Raw genomic sequence first — 15696 nt, 5'->3', positions numbered from 1 at the left:
GTGCCGACGGGGAAGTAGTTAATCGCATCGGGGTCTCTCGTGAGTCGTGATAAGCATTCTATATCCCGTCATCAACGTCAAAGTACTTGTGAACATCCCACCCTTGTTTGCATAATCTCGAGCAACGGATACCTATAGCCATGGTTCTCGCAGTAAGTGTTTAATTTCGTCAAGTAGCTTTCCTATATCTACGGAGTACCCCGAGCCTAATATACATTTCTCACAGGCCGTGGGGCAAATCTGCTCGACTGCAAGTCTTGCTGCAAACTTGGCGCAATGTCAAACGTTGGTGCGCAAAGCAGCTGCGGCTGGTGCTAAAGTAATAAATTCTGCCTCCATTATATGGCTTAATGCATTTGTTCTCAGCCTGCGTTGAACTGATATCTTATCAGGCATTGTTTCTTCCCGAGGCCTCGGACTATATCGCTTCCTCGCCTACAGAGAGTACTTCTCTAGTACGCTCTGTGCAAGACAGTGAATTTGTACTGGGCCTCCAGAAAGAAGCGAAGCTGGCCAGTCTGCATATCAATGTAGGAATCCACGAACCGGCAGCGAACGGAAGAATCAAAAACACCCTTATTTGGATCGATGAAAAGGGCGATATTACGCAACGCTACCAGAAAATCCATTTGTTCGATGTGGAAATCAAGGACGGACCAGTATTGAAGGAGAGCGCGTGAGTTGATGTTTTAGAAACACATTATTATCGATTCCAGCTAACCATATATGAAGGAGCGTCGAGAAGGGGATGGAGATGTTACCCCCGTTTGAAACACCCGTCGGGCGTGTTGGCTTGTCTATCTGCTTTGATGTAAGTTAGAGGTGGTCAATCAAAGAAAAATGCCTTGGCAGCCCCGCTCACACACGGCCTTCGACAGTTACGCTTCCCCGAGATAAGTCTGGCGTTACGGCGACAGAAGGCTCAGATCGTCACCTATCCATCAGCTTTCACGGTTCCTACCGGAACGGCACATTGGGAAACTCTGCTACGCGCCAGAGCTATCGAGACACAGTCCTATGTAGTAGCCGCTGCGCAGGCTGGACCTCACAACGAGAAGAGGAGAAGCTACGGCCATTCCATGATCATCAATCCATGGGGAGAGGTTGTGGCGAAACTTGGAGATGAGTATCAGGAGCCGCAGATCGCGGCCGCAGATATTGATTTGGATCTCCTTGCCAAAGTTAGGAGGGAGATGCCACTACTCAGGAGAACGGATATATACCCAGAAGTATAGTCCTTAGATTTGACCTAGCGTAGTCCAACAAGATTTGTAGATAGTGATTCATACGAAGAAATCAATGTCGACTTTTGTTGAGTAACACCGAAAATATACCGAGTAACCCAGTGCCAATACCGCTGGCGACCGAAATATATGCCGTATGTATCCATCTAGAGGTAAAAGAATCTAGACCTCCCGTTTTCGGAACATTGTCAAACACGTCAATGATAGGAATCCAGGATATCGGATGACAGATACACGCAGGAAAATGGAAGCGAACAGTGAAATGAAATAAAAGCCCTGTCTAGGATCGGACGTCATGTGCCTACCGACACCACTCAAACGAAAATTGTCTTCCACGCCCGACCACTCTATGTACAAAGTACAAGAAATTTCCGGACCAAAACGCTCTACTGGCGCTGGACCTTGTCAGGGTCCTCCAGAATGCCTTCGGCCTCCAGCCGCCGGCGAGCTTCTTCAAGTGCCCATGTTTGTATCCTAAGATTATGTCAGTCTACAGCCACCGATTCATTGGGACGGGAAAGATATGATGCCAGGGTGTATCCAAGTCAGCTGCCATATCAGAGACGGGGATGAACATACGAGGTGTCTGGCTTGAAGACATATGCGACACCAGCAACGAGCAGACTGCCGATGAATCCATAGTACCACAGGTTCTCCCAGCCTTCCTTCACGTACTTCTGGCCCGGCTTGAGGCCAAAGAGATAGCCGGTGGGAGGGTCATAATGGTCACCGCGGAGGTTGCTTCGGGTCGAGAAACCCTGGATGTTCTGGGCCCGGCGGGGAACACAGCGAGCGCGAAGGCAATGCGACAACGGACGAGCAGACATTGTGAGTATGTGAAGGGTCTGTTGCAATTCAGAAACCCCTAGTTTTCGAACTGGATGATAAGGGACAGGCGGTGGCGGGTGAGGATTCCTGTCGGGTATGGCGAGGCAACGACCGGTGGGAAATTATGCCGAGGTTGAGGATCCGTTCGACCAGCGACAACGATAGTCGACCCAATTGAGTGATTTCAAATATCACTGCTTTCGTTGGAGCGGCAGAAGCGGCAGGTGGAGGGGTGATGTGACGGTCAAGCGGTTGATGTTCAGAAGCCGCAAAAGGCCGATGACTGCTGTGGATTCTGCCGCTAGTCCCAATCAGGAAAATTCCCATGCCGCCTTTTGGCCTGACGTTACAGGCATTAGTAAACATACACCTGAGGCAGGAACACTCGACGCGCGACGCGTTCGAGACCAATTAGAGTGGCTTATCGCATCGTGCATCGGAGCTGCCATTGCATGCACCGACCAAGTATGGTTTGGATTAACACTCCTCTTTCCTGAACCTGCCATTTATGACTCGTATCAAGAAAGACTCTGATATTCATCTTTGAACTGCAGGTACTGATTGCAGAAAACGGAATTATTGAGGATCCACTTGGTATGCTCTTGCTGACCATCTAGGCCTTTCGTCTAGAGATGCCCCATTACCTTCTAAGTCCCGAAAAGCACCAACTATAAGCACGATGGATAGAGGCACCGACTCATACAAGCTATCCTCGCAATCTCGGTCGAAACTAAACGCTTTCCGGTACGGCAAACGAGATGGACTGAGTCCGAATAAAACTCCCCAGAAGACTGGGTCAGAACCTGGCCATGCGAACAAGGAAAATCAGACATCTTGGTTAAATGGGGTGGTGGGAAATGAGCGACCAGAGACAGGAAATCAGAAACACCCAACCGAGACAAAGGAATCAAAGACACTGAAGGAATGCCCCCACACTCCAGGAAACCGAATCCCTCTGGCAGATCTGATCAGCAATGCAGAGGATGCCTTTAACCAGGCTCCAATGCAGGAACTTACCCCAGAAGACTATGTCATCTGGCAGCATGTGCCTGTGAGCTCGAATCAGGATGGAATGTCCCAGACCCCTGCAACAAGGAGCAAGAAGCGCCGCCACAGTTCGTCCCCGACTAGTTCTCCCCTGGCAGGGACTTCGAAAAGTAGACGAAGAGGATCTCTCGACCTACAGAACTATCAGGGACTTATCAAGACCCCTCAAAATGACCTCGCCACCGACCTATGGAATAGCTATGTGAGCAAAACTCTTGCCAACGGCAATGGAGAACTACTTCAGCCACGCCTCACAAATCTCCTTTCTTCTTCACCCCAAACCCCAGCATCGATGCGTACGGGTCGGGATTCTTCAGGTCTCAGACGATCGAATAGCTGCATGGCTGAATGGCCTAGCTCGAGAGCCAAGCGGAGACGGGTCGATAGAGAAAAGTTCGGAACAGGACGCAGCATATTCTCACGGACGAGGAGTAATGTTATCGACTCAGGGAACCACCAGGGCCCCGATATCAGTTCTCTTGTGAAGAAAATTGAGGAAACTTTGCAAAAGGTGCCCAGGCCACCGCCAGACATCTCTGACTCGTCTCCTATTCCAGCGCGCAACCATGTTCGACGTAATAGGTCGGCGTCTCCGACAGAAGATAGAAAAGGTCCAGCACCACCTTCAAGGAAGACAAGCCAAGTGCAAGAACCTAGGGTTATTCATGCTGTGCCTCAAGACAGGAAACCTTTGGAAGAATCTTCGTCTGATTACGGGGATGACGACTTTGACCAGGACTTCTTTGATCTTGCAGAAGCTTCCATTGACCCCTTTGTGGATGCCGATTCCCCTCACCACGGCAATGTAGCTCCGAGCGAAAACCGTGAGAACAACAGCGCTCCGACGGAAATCCGCCTTCCAGCACAAGAACCAAAGAAGACTGATGTGATGAATACAAGAAATGACGTGGACAGGTCGACCAATAACGAAGACACTTTTGATGCTGACGAGTTTGACGATGATTTCGATGGCATTTCGGATAGTATGGAAGATCTTCTCGCTGAATGTGATAAGACTCCAAGTATGAAACTGGCAAACCCCATGTCTGTGGAGCCATTGGTCCCCAAGCAAACGATGCCCGTGGCTGGATATGGGAAGCTTCCTGCAGGGAAATCTGGTTCGCTCAATCAAACGAACATGAGTACAGAGTCACTCTCTGGTGATGAATTTGACGATGATGGCTTAGACTTGGAGGCTATCGAACAGTCTATGGTGCACTCGGAAGCAGTCGGATCAAACAATGTTCGTCATTTTTAAGTGGGTACACATGTTACATACTTGCTAAGTCTTATGCATAGAACATTAAAGGCCGACAAGCCATCAAGCGCTACCTTATTGTTGATATTGCCGAGTCTGCGTATAAAACCCCCAGAGGACGCGTTCAGCCAGAACAGGTCTGTCACCGCAAATCCTGGCAGGATTGAATTGCTGACTGACCTTAATGAAAGATGCTTCTTGTACAGGATGAGAGGACAAAAGAAAGGAGAGGCATCATCCTTCGAGAGTCATGGTGCGAGAGCCCGTGCGTCAAGGAGTCCTATATCCACCTAATAGGAGATTTCGATGCGACAGGACATTGCATCGTGGATGACTCCAACAACATGGTGATCCTGCATCCAGACCACCTGGTCTCTGCAACTGTCGTGGCAGACTCGATTAGTTGCCAGCGTCGCGCGGTTCTCCAAGATCGCATCAAATACACATCTGATCTGGGAAAGGCGCAAGTCTTTGGAAATATCTTCCACGAGGTCTTCCAGGAAGCTATCAAAGTCAACAATTGGGACACGGACTCGCTAAGGTCCATGATTGAGGCCGTGACTATCAAGCGCATGGAAGATCTATACTTAATCCGCATGAGTATCCCGGAGGCCGTTGAATACGTGATGAGCAGGATACCGGGCGTGCAGGCCTGGGCAGAGCGTTTCCTTAGGGCCAGACCAAGTGTGAGTTGAACCAGTGTTCAAGTAAAGCAGCCATACTGACTGTTCACAAAACAGGCAGAATCATTGGTTGAAGATCGTGGCAGCTCCAAGCTTAGTTTAAGTATCAACAAACTCCTTGAGGTCGAAGAGCACATTTGGTCCCCAATGTATGGGCTGAAAGGCAATGTTGATGCCACTGTGCAAGTTGCCTGTAATGATGGAGAGAGTGACAAAAACCTGGTCATACCTCTTGAGCTCAAAACAGGGAACAGGGATACGAACCAGGCTCACAGGGCTCAGACAGCTCTTTACACCTTATTGCTTTCTGATCGATACGGTAAGCGTCTCGTGTTGTTACTAAAACAGCACTAGCTAGGAGCTGACACCTGGTGTATAGATGTGGAGTGTACATTCGGACTGCTATACTACCTCGAAACAACGAAGATTCTACGGATTCGTGGCATCCGGCATGAGCTCCTCCAGATGATTCAGCAACGGAACCGCATAGTCGGGTATATGCGCCAGAGAAACGAACTGCCGCCGATGGCCAAAAAGTCCTCATTTTGCAATAAGTGTTATTCGAAGACACCTTGCTTTATCTATCACAAGCTCGCAGACGACGGTGATGGCGAGACCAGCGGTCTCGGCGATGATTTTGTCAAAGCCATGGACCACCTGACCTCTAATGATCGCGACTTTTTCAAGAAATGGGATGATTTGCTCACAAAAGAGGAGAAAAGCATGATTCGGTTCAAGCGTGAGCTTTGGACATTGCTTAGCAGTGAGCGCGAGGCCCTGGGCCGATGCTTTGGCAATGTCGTGATAGATCCTCGTTCCACTTATGAGGAAAAGGACGGACCCAAGATTAACCGCTTTCGATACACTTTCGTCAAAAAAGAGGCGCACTCATCATTTTCATTTACCGAGTCTCAGCTCACCCTTGGAGAACCTATCGTGGTTTCTGATGAGAAAGGCCATTTTGCGCTTGCAAACGGATACGTCGTCCAAGTCAGCCGAAGACACATCACCGTCGCAGTAGACAGGCGACTGCACAATGCCAGGACAAGGACTAAGGGCTTCGATGCCAAATGTAACCAATCTTTTAAGGGCATGATGGAGATACTCGAGGACGGTGTCTCTTCGTCGCCAGCTGAGTCGGAAGAAGAGCCAGTCTACCGTCTGGACAAGGATGAGTTCAGTAACGGCATGGCAATTGTCCGGACGAACCTGCTTTCCATGATGGAAAGAGACCTATTCCAAGCCCAACAGCTGAGGCGGTTGATTGTTCAAGGGGAAGCACCTGCTTTCAGAACTGCCGTATCTGGATATAGCCTGTCCGAAGCTGATAAGGCAACCCTAAATGTTGACCAGAGACAAGCAATTGACAAGGTCATGAGTGCTAAGGACTATGCCTTGGTTCTTGGGATGCCCGGTACTGGCAAGACAACTACCATCGCTCATATCATCCGTGCTTTGGTAGCGCAAGGAAAGAGCGTCCTTTTGACTTCGTACACCCACACAGCGGTCGATAACATCCTACTAAAAATCAAGGATGACAACTTCCGCATCTTGCGAATCGGCGCTCCTGCAAAAGTGCACCCCGATGTCCAGCAATTTGCTGACTTGGCAGCGGTGCCTAAAAATACCATGGAGGAGCTGAAAGCCTCATATGAAGACTCTCAGGTGGTAGCGACAACCTGCCTCGGAGTCAGCCATGGCATATTCACCCAACGCATCTTCGACTACTGTATAGTTGATGAGGCTTCTCAGATAACGCTTCCTGTGTGTCTGGGGCCTATCCGAATGGCCAGAACATTCATTCTCGTCGGTGACCACTACCAACTGCCTCCGCTGGTACAGAACAAAGAGGCCCAAGAAGGCGGGCTGGATGTTAGCCTTTTCAAGTTACTCTCCGATTTGCATCCTGAGTCGGTCGTCAACCTCGAACACCAGTATCGAATGTGCGAGGATGTCATGCTCCTCTCTAACACACTCATCTACTCTGGCCGCCTGAAATGCGGAACCCCAGAGGTTGCAGCGCGCTCTCTGACCGTCCCAAATATCGGCGGTCTTAAGCAGTATCATCCCGGTGCGTTTCCTCCGTCGCCAAGTCAACGACAGCTTTGCTTGGGCACAAGTCAGGGTCGCTGCTGGCTCAGAGACCTGGTCCAACCGTCTGCCAAGACTCGGCTTGTCAACACGGACACGCTTTCTACACCAGCACGAGACGTTGCAAACGGTCCGCGGATTGTAAATCCTACCGAAGCAATTATTTGCAGCCGGCTCGTCGAAGCCTTTATCTCCTGTGGTATTCCAGCGCGCAGCATAGGTGTTATAACACTCTATCGGAGTCAATTGTCGCTTCTAAAACAGAACCTGAGTCGCTACTTGCCGGAGCTTGAAATGCACACAGCAGACAAGTTCCAGGGACGAGACAAAGAAGTCATCATTCTGAGTTGTGTGCGGAGCAACGCGGACAAGAATGTCGGTGACCTGCTCCGTGACTGGAGACGTGTCAATGTTGCTTTTACTAGAGCACGAACGAAGCTTCTCGTTGTCGGAAGCAAGAGTACCCTACGTGACGGCAACGAGCTTCTAGGGAAATACGTCAAACTGGTTCAAGGCAGAGGGTGGATCTATGACTTACCCAAGGATGCCTTGGCGGATCATATTTTTGAATCCGAAACGATCTCGACACAGCCCGGTCCAGGCAGATCAACACCTAGTCCGAAGGACCCCATTTCGTCTAAAAAGATGGCTCGGAACCCCTTAGGCCCTGTTCAGACTCGACTATCGCCGAGTGGGTTGAGAAAACCCGCTAAAAGGGGTGCGAAGTTGATGAGTGGTAGTAAAGTTCTTGGAAATCGCCCTGTACTGCAAGACATGGTCAATGACCTTATCGGGTAATCATTCTTCATGTTTTGATTATTATGTTATCTCTGCCTGTTCTTTTGCAATATTGTTTGGCGTGTATTGGTTATGGACTCTGGGGTGGGCTAATATATGGAAACCACTGGGAAGTACGATTTTGGATACCAACGAACATGAATGATACGTTGAACAGGGTAAGAACTTAATATTTTCTGGTACTCAATATATTCTGTAAACTTTTATGCGATTCCAATCAAATCTGAACACAAAAGTGATACTAGTTTTGGGGTATATGGAGTGAAAGTAATTCTACGAAAACCTACTACATGTTAAACAGCGACATATAGGACACTATAGAATCGAAGCACCAACGAACTCCCAACAGATATAGTGTCGACCACCGCTCTTAGAAGAGCCGTCTACATCTCCCATCTTCTCTTGCTTTGATGTAGACGCCGGAAGCACCATTACTGTATATCCATCGTACCCCTCCACAGCCTCCTTTCCCAACGCACTGGAGGAAAGCGCAAACCAGGCGGACGCATCATTACCCTTTGGGGCAGTTTCCCGTCTAAATAAAGCAGGTTAGCAAATCTCTTAAAGCCACACAGGAAAGCCATTAAAGCATACATTAATGCGACAAACAACTGCATGATCCACCGAGAAGGAATAAGACCACGCCACTTCAAAGTAACCAGATTGGATGGCTTCGCATCATCCGAATCTGGGACACTGTAACGGCATAGGTATGGATCCACATCATCTGCGGCCGTTACTCGAGGCGATTCGAGAGATACCAGTGCAAGCCACTCGGAGATCTCGTTGCAGTGGTCTTCTAATTGCGCTGAACTGGTCTCTTCTGTGATGTTTATCCCCTGGAAGGGTGGAACGAGAGTATTGAGGCGTTCGGTGATGACAGGCTCACAGTTGATGATTTGTGGGTGGTTGCCCTTTAGGGAGAGGTCGTCTGTTTTGTATTAGTACATGATGCGAAGTCAACTAGTCATGGTCCTTGGAATGGAATCCAGTACCTTCGGCAACGCCGTTCGATCCCGATGCCAGGTCGAAGAAAAGCCATGCTACAGATTGGTTCAGAACGTTCTTGAAGGCCCATACAATTCTCTCGAAGCCCTTCTTTCCGTGAACCATTGAGGGGAGTCGAAGGTTGATCTCCACGACTGTTGGGGGTTTTGTCAGCATGCGTGCAATGACTTATGGCGATCGTTGACTCCTGGAAGGGCTTTGAAAGCACGTACTGTATCGCTCTTTGGCATGTTTCCTTCCTCCACTGCGGATCGGCTTTCCTGTGAGTCCCGTTCGCTCGAAGATTTCCTTGCCAAGTTCCAGTTTTAAGATACCTGAAAAACTGTTAGCCAAGAAGGTCCGTTGTACGGTCTGTCTGGGAACCACAAACCATCTTTGAGTGTGAAGACATTGTCTGAGCCGGAGCGGCCCTCTGATATCATGAGAATGTTTCCTGCGATGCTTGTGTCAGCTTCTGCATTCGCAGCATCCTAGATAGCAGGCGATGGAAGAAAGAAAAGGCAAAGAATACCAATCTTGATATAGGTATTGAAAAAGTCACCCTCGAGTAGAGACGATAGTGACATGAAAACCCTAGCATATCGCAGTTTTTGAAGTTTGCTCTGCAGAGTGTCTTGGATATCCGAGTAGATCTCGTTTGGCAGAATGACATCAACCTGTGCAACGGTTAGATTAATGCCAACAGACAAATCGGACAAATACCACCAGATTCTACAGGAGGAAATACGAGGCAATCAAACATTGCAAACATAATTGGGTGTCTTACCGTATGGATGTATGGACGGCCTAGAATGGCCGAGAAAGGTGACCGCTTTGTGGGTGGCTGCCTTGGATCGATAAAAGCAGGCAGTTGAGCTATGGTGGTGTAGCATTTTTCGCGCCTAGACGCGTCATCTTCAAAGTCGAGCATGACTATAGGAAGGCGATGAAAGGGGTTCTGGGTATTTTGTCGATTCGACAGTCAGACAGTCCGGCGCAGTCTTAGATGCTGGTAGATGAAAAGTGTGGTTGAGCTCGGAGAGAATTTTCCAGCCCTATACGGTGGTTGCCAGGCACAGTGTAGGATGAGTAGAGGACTAGGTTCATTAGCCAGTAGTGTTTTATGGATTCGAGTACGCAGATCCAAATGAGCTTTTGTATAGTTAGGACATATACTACTGGCTGATAACCATGACAATTGCTGCATGGAATGTTCTGCCAGGTCACCTGACCGTATACTGTACGGAAGTTCGAATTGTCTGGAACTGGGTGAATGTACTGATACTCCAGGCAGACTGACCTCGGTTGAATAATTCCAGGTGATATTAAATGAGTTTATCAAGCAGATTGGTCCTAATACCTTACAAACCGTTGAGCTAGTCAGAGCAATGTGGCCAACTGGCGAATGCATGCTGTGCCTGCATTATGTCATCTCACCCCCCAACTTGCGGCCGAGCTCCAGCCAATCACCGAGCGCATCACGGCCTCTGCGGGCATCGAGCGATCACCGCGCGCAGTAGCTCTCTCAAGCCTCCCCGCAGTCAAGCAGCGCATCTTTGCAATTGTTCCCGGAGACTACTTTCCATACTGACAGCTACCCTCTCACTCTTTTTGTGAGACACCCCCTTTCACTCTCCCTACCGCAGCCCCTCGGGGCATCCGTCCAGGCTGCTGCTGCCGCAATCGCGAACCCGTCAGCAGCAGCAACAATCACTCAAAGACCACCTCTGCAATGGCTCCTCCTCGACGGAACCTCCTCCCCAAAGACCGATTTGCACACGCATTCGGGGGTCTCAAAACGCAAAACTATCATGACCCTGCTTCTCGCGGACCAGGTTCTCATACGTGCGTTCCCATCTCAAAAACCACCATCGATGCATCAAAACGAACTTCATACTGACGCAACCCATCGCACACTCTAGAATTCGCACAATAGCATGGAATCCCACCGGCCAGCTCGTCGCCACCGGCTCCGCAGACCGTACCCTCCGAATCTGGAACCCCGAGCGCTCGCAGGTCAAATACTCGACCGAACTGCGCGGCCATACAGCCGGCATCGAGAAAGTCGTATTCAACCCCGTTCGAGACTCGGAATTAGCCAGCTGCTCGACAGATGGCACCGTTCGTCTCTGGGATGTCCGGTCGAAGACCTGCGTGAGCCGTCTCGACGTTGGAGGCGAGGCATTCACCCTGTCCTGGTCTGCTGATGGTAGCGTCATGGTCGTCGGTAGAAAGGTGAGCAATCAACAAATAACCAACCCACCCACCCAGCCACCCACGAAAAAGGTAGAACCTATCAATTAACAACCACTACCAGGATGACACCCTCATCCCCATCTCCGTCGAATCCCCATCCACCCCAACCATCCTATCCGACGGAACAACAACAACAACATCCATAACGCAACAAAAGCCCACCCTCACCCCATCATCAACAACCTACAAAGCCCTAGAACCACACCCCCAACCCATCCAAACCAACGCAACCACCTTCTCCCACCACGTCTCCACCCCTTCCTCCCCAGACCTCCACCTCTTCGCCACCACCGGCGAAGGCACCGTCAAACTCATCTCCTACCCATCCTTCGACGTCCTCCACACCCTCCACGCCCACACATCCGCCTGCCTTTCCATCTCCCTCGCTCCTACGGGCCGCTACCTCGCCGTGGGCGGTAGCGACGCCCTCATCTCCCTCTGGGACACAACAGACTGGATCTGCAAACGCACAGTATCGAGTAATAACGGTGGGGCTGTACGCGGCGTGAGCTGGAGTTTCGATGGGAGATTCATCTGCGGTGCGTGCGATGAGTCAGGTTGCGGTGGTAATGGGTTGGAGATTTTCCATGCTGAAACGGGGGAAAGTGTTTATACGGTGCCGACGGGTGGGAATGTCAATTCGGGGATTCCGGCTGTTGCGTGGCATCCGTCGAGGTATTGGTTGGCGTATTCTACGTCTGCGGATGGGTCGGGGCCGGGGGGTTTGAAAATTGTGGGGGCTGCTGGGGGTGGGGGGTTGTAGATTGGTTGGACGTGGATAGAGGATGATGATGGGGGGGAGGGGGGTGTTTTTTTGTTGGTTGGTTTGAGGGCGTTTTGAGGTGTGTAGGGTATATTGAGCTTATGATGTTTACGGCGGATGTTAAGCATGGCATAGGGCATTGAATAGAAATCGTGTTCCTATAGTATTATCACTTTGATGGATTTGGGTAGTTATCGGATGTTTGTTTCATTGGCAAAGGGAAGATGTAGTAAATAGATAGGTAGCCTTGTTGTAGCCTTGTTGTAGCCTTGTTATATGCTCTAGGTTTATGTCTTTGGAGAATGAACAAAAAGGACCAATAGTACCCCCAAACTCCATCATCAGTCATCAGTCAGAATCATAGACCACGTCATCAGGATCGTTAACAAGGCCATTGCGACTTCGATATTGATCGCAAAGCTCAACGGGGCAGGTTTAGCCCCTGCCACGATTCCCAGTCCCCAGAAGTGAGGAGCTGTGTCCATTGAGCGTCATTGAGGCCCCCGAAACCGCTAGCCGGGGTATCCATATTCCCGCTGGTGAGGTCTGAGACAGCAATGTTGGGAGTATCCCACGCAGGAGGATCTGAGAGCTGAATCCCGGGCTCTGTAGACTCAAGCGGGGTTGACTGGTTGGGGAAGGAGGGGCTGGTGAATTGAAATGGGGCGAATATGCTGGGCGAGAAGAATTGGGGATCAAGAGGGAGTTGCTGCGATGGAGTGTAATTGGATCCCATGTAAGATGATGAGGTCGGCTGTGCAGGTATGGAGTTGGGAGGTAGATTGTTGGCGCTGTTAGTGGGATCTTGTGATGGGCTTATGTTCGTTGGTTTGCCATTTCTGGTTGTTGCGATATGATCGGGAGTTGTTTCTGATAGCGTTTCGGTGGTGGTCTGCCGACTTGAAAGCGAGGATGGGGTAAGCCCTATAATGCTCGGGAATACGTCTGGAGATAATCCATCGGCTGGTGCTCTTGGCTGGCTTGTACTATCGGGGGATGGGTCACCACTTGCACGAGCCTAAAGAGTCATCGGTTAGTAGCTTCTCTTGAAGGGGGAAGGATGTTCTCACGCTAGGTATACGAGATGTGAAACACGCCTTGCCATCCCGAATATCGCCAAAGGCTGTCCCTCCAATGTCAAGATCAAGTTGAGCGATGAACGATTCAGCTAATGGGTTTCTTTCTTTCAGGGCTTGCAGGGAAGACAAGGCGAATTGGAGCGAGGAACGAGCTGCCGAGTCGTCGGGGCGAAACTTGAGATACTGGATGAAGACACGTGCAGCCACGTAGATGCAGAAAGCCATGAAAGGGTTCATCTGCGTTCAATGAGCACGACATAATGACCAAGGTTTTTCTGCTGACTTACGATGCTCAGGTCCAGATGGCTTATCATCTTCATTATGTTGGAGATTTGATCGGCAGCTAGTATACATCTTCGCTTGCACTCCGTTGCAATCTGCTCCGGCATTTTGTTCTTCTCAGCTTTGAAGATAGCAGCCTGGTGCAGGCAGATGGTTGCTGTGTGAATGGCCATGTTGCAGAATATCACGTTTGGGTCGGTTGTCGCGACTGTCAGTCGGAGATGGCTCGGCATGGCAAGGGCAAAATGAAGCAAGATGTTATCAAGGGCCCGGTGTCGCTGCCAATATCCTCCAGTGAGGTCATGGTCTTTATCCCCGGGGTCAGGTCGATGGAGATGCGTTATATTTCTGCCGAACATGCACGCTAGAACGACCACGCCTCCAAATGGAGACAACAAAGAAATGTCCCCACCATTCTGGGCTTCTGAAAGACTTATAGATTGTTGCGGCTTGTTTTGAAGGAAAGACTCCTCAGAGGCGGGAAGGTTCGTGGATATCTATTAAGCTCAGTCAGGAAAAGATGTCTCCGAAGAGAGGCGTAGAGAATGGAGCAACTGACATCTCTTTCGTCGATCGTGACAGGCCATCCAGTGCCAACGCTTGCGTACCGGTCAACGCAGAACGTCAACCAAAATACCCTCCTTCGCTCTTCCTTCTCGGTCCAGTCCTTGGGAGGTAATAGGGTTTTTTTAACATCGAGACCCTGTCCATCTAAGCGATTCAAGCCCATCATCAATGCCAGTCTGGCAGCCTGGCCCGCACTTAGCCACGCTCGGGGAAAGAGCATCATTTTGAACTCGTACGTGGTGATAAGCAGCCAGGTTTGACAATGCGCCAAAGTCACCACACACTCCCCGAACCCTTTCAATTCGTCTAACTCGGCATACTTACGAGCCCGCAGGTAGAAGATATTATGCAGACTGGAATATTTGTCGGTAACAGACGCTGCATGACACCACATCATATACTGCAGACAAATAGGAGGCCGTGAGCCGGGTGCGAGAATTGTAGCAGCCAGATACCTTGCACGGTGTATCATGGGCATTCCCGGATAGACTTTTTCGAAGTATATCGTGGTCCTGCACAGTGTTAAGCTACAGGCAACAAGGTGGAATATATAGAGGACATACAGCTCATCAATAACCTCACGCGTTGGGAGAGGCTCCTCCAGCCCCAGGCTTATCAACTCCCCTTCATTTTCGGCCCTACTGCTTGCTCTTGTCTGCTGGAACACTTGCACGGAAAGAGCAGGATCGGTCGCTCCTTCGGGGGACGACATAGAAACATCATCCTGGGGAAACGCGCCGGGCGCGTCAGGTGAATCGTTTGTCGCTGGGACGATGAGACCGTTCCCTTGGGTTGACCATATTCTTGTTTCCTGACTCTTAAGTAAAGTTTCGACCTGGGCTGCATGCGAAGACCGATGTCAGCAACGGAGATGGAGAGATTGGCGCTCATGTGGCACAATCCAGGGTTGGAATGGAAGCTGTCAAGCATCAGCATACGTACCCAGTCGTGCTTCTAACTGCTTCACATAACCCCGTTTTGGACCGCTTTTCTTGCGCACTTCATCGAATATGCATTCATGGCCCAACCGAGAGCATGTCCCGCAACTGGGTCTCTTTCCGTCGCATCTTAACTTCCTCCTTCGGCACAGTACGCATGCGATGCGCTTGGGGCGGGGAATATAATGGCTATCTGCGTCGCTCTGCCCTGCGGTAATCGGCGGGGTATCTTCATATGCTGTATTCCGTGGTGGCTGAGACGAAGAAGCTTGGGTTCCAAAGTGCTGTACTAGACTGTTGAGACTATCTGCCATGGCCGGGCGCGCGGGACGGAAGAGAAGCTGAGGTGTCGTCCAATATAGCCGGATAGGTAGACACAGCGTTGCCGCACTGGAGATGCTGTATCCCGATCATGGATATCCGGAGGTCATCGGACTTGTGAAAGAGACAAGCACCATCCAAAGGAAACGGACTGTCAAGTTACAGGGATTTTAGGCGCACTGTTGAGCTTATGTCGGTTAGGCCAAGGACGCTACAACGACTGGATCGGAACCACGAATCCCTCTCTTGTTAGTCAGAGATCATGCCAGTGAAGCGTCTGTCGCGGTTACAAGGCAAGCTGGAGAAACAGATGCTCACCACAGCTCTCCAAGCATTTAAAGGCAGTCTTCAGTCTTGACTGTAGTAAGTTTTGGAGGTGGGCGCGCGGTGTTCTTTCTCCACTACTTCCGGCACAACTCAGGCAGTTTCCGCCAGTTCTAGACCGAGACTCCATCCACTCGATGAGGCTCCACGTACGCCACATGCTATGTCGATGTTAATGAGCGCTGCACATGTCTTCGCAGATCAGCCCTCTTATGATAGAATCCTATGTT

General features: G+C 50.2%; 6 protein-coding genes across 6 annotated transcripts; 3 read left to right on the top strand and 3 right to left on the bottom strand.

Moving 5' to 3' along the window:
• Positions 1 to 65: 65 nt before the first annotated feature.
• On the top strand, positions 66 to 1305 carry BO94DRAFT_530965 (carbon-nitrogen hydrolase family protein). Its single transcript, XM_025610792.1, has 5 exons — positions 66 to 152; positions 227 to 319; positions 393 to 676; positions 733 to 811; positions 879 to 1305. The coding sequence occupies exons 1-5, from the start codon at positions 141 to 143 to the stop codon at positions 1233 to 1235; spliced, it is 825 nt and encodes a 274-aa protein (XP_025471835.1). The 5' UTR covers positions 66 to 140; the 3' UTR covers positions 1236 to 1305.
• Positions 1223 to 2316, bottom strand: BO94DRAFT_530964 (uncharacterized protein). Its single transcript, XM_025610791.1, has 2 exons — positions 1824 to 2316; positions 1223 to 1718 (listed from the first exon to the last, which is right to left on the bottom strand). Exons 1-2 carry the CDS (start codon positions 2069 to 2071, stop codon positions 1631 to 1633), a joined length of 336 nt encoding a protein of 111 aa, XP_025471834.1. The 5' UTR covers positions 2072 to 2316; the 3' UTR covers positions 1223 to 1630.
• Positions 2317 to 2537: 221 nt separating this feature from the next.
• BO94DRAFT_483566 (bifunctional ATP-dependent DNA helicase/ssDNA endodeoxyribonuclease DNA2) lies at positions 2538 to 4383 on the top strand. The gene is made up of 2 exons (XM_025608926.1): positions 2538 to 2626; positions 2690 to 4383. Exon 2 carries the CDS (start codon positions 2752 to 2754, stop codon positions 4375 to 4377), a length of 1626 nt encoding a protein of 541 aa, XP_025471833.1. The 5' UTR covers positions 2538 to 2626; positions 2690 to 2751; the 3' UTR covers positions 4378 to 4383.
• Positions 4384 to 8264: 3881 nt separating this feature from the next.
• Positions 8265 to 9867, bottom strand: BO94DRAFT_456164 (ribonuclease P protein subunit p40; the record flags this gene model as incomplete). The annotated part of the gene is made up of 7 exons (XM_025607689.1): positions 8265 to 8484; positions 8544 to 8880; positions 8945 to 9091; positions 9170 to 9271; positions 9328 to 9390; positions 9469 to 9559; positions 9724 to 9867. The coding sequence occupies 7 exons, from the start codon at positions 9865 to 9867 to the stop codon at positions 8265 to 8267; spliced, it is 1104 nt and encodes a 367-aa protein (XP_025471832.1).
• A 607-nt stretch (positions 9868 to 10474) lies between these two features.
• Positions 10475 to 11955, top strand: BO94DRAFT_507997 (WD repeat-containing protein; the record flags this gene model as incomplete). The annotated part of the gene is made up of 3 exons (XM_025609645.1): positions 10475 to 10781; positions 10859 to 11171; positions 11254 to 11955. The coding sequence occupies exons 1-3, from the start codon at positions 10669 to 10671 to the stop codon at positions 11953 to 11955; spliced, it is 1128 nt and encodes a 375-aa protein (XP_025471831.1). The 5' UTR covers positions 10475 to 10668.
• A 1001-nt stretch (positions 11956 to 12956) lies between these two features.
• On the bottom strand, positions 12957 to 15135 carry BO94DRAFT_456838 (putative C6 transcription factor Prf; the record flags this gene model as incomplete). Its single annotated transcript, XM_025607720.1, has 5 exons — positions 12957 to 13271; positions 13322 to 13813; positions 13876 to 14395; positions 14447 to 14723; positions 14826 to 15135. 5 exons carry the CDS (start codon positions 15133 to 15135, stop codon positions 12957 to 12959), a joined length of 1914 nt encoding a protein of 637 aa, XP_025471830.1.
• Between the last annotated feature and the right edge of the window lie 561 nt (positions 15136 to 15696).

The sequence above is a fragment of the Aspergillus sclerotioniger genome, assembly GCF_003184525.1.
Source record: "Aspergillus sclerotioniger CBS 115572 chromosome Unknown BO94scaffold_3, whole genome shotgun sequence".
Lineage (NCBI taxonomy): Eukaryota > Fungi > Ascomycota > Eurotiomycetes > Eurotiales > Aspergillaceae > Aspergillus > Aspergillus sclerotioniger.
This window is presented reverse-complemented; position numbering and strand designations above follow the sequence as displayed.

What these genes read in the sequence shown, in the direction of transcription:
- BO94DRAFT_530964 (XM_025610791.1), bottom strand. Translation starts at nt 2,071, where the DNA reads ATGTCTGCTCGTCCGTTGTCGCATTGCCTTCGCGCTCGCTGTGTTCCC. An exon ending in GTCTTCAAGCCAGACACCTC is followed by an intron (nt 1,719 to 1,823) that starts GTATGTTCATCC and finishes ACATAATCTTAG; the next exon opens with GATACAAACATGGGCACTTG.
- BO94DRAFT_530965 (XM_025610792.1), top strand. An exon ending in CCAGTATTGAAGGAGAGCGC is followed by an intron (nt 677 to 732) that starts GTGAGTTGATGT and finishes CCATATATGAAG; the next exon opens with GAGCGTCGAGAAGGGGATGG. An exon ending in GCTTGTCTATCTGCTTTGAT is followed by an intron (nt 812 to 878) that starts GTAAGTTAGAGG and finishes GGCCTTCGACAG; the next exon opens with TTACGCTTCCCCGAGATAAG.
- BO94DRAFT_483566 (XM_025608926.1), top strand. Translation starts at nt 2,752, where the DNA reads ATGGATAGAGGCACCGACTCATACAAGCTATCCTCGCAATCTCGGTCG.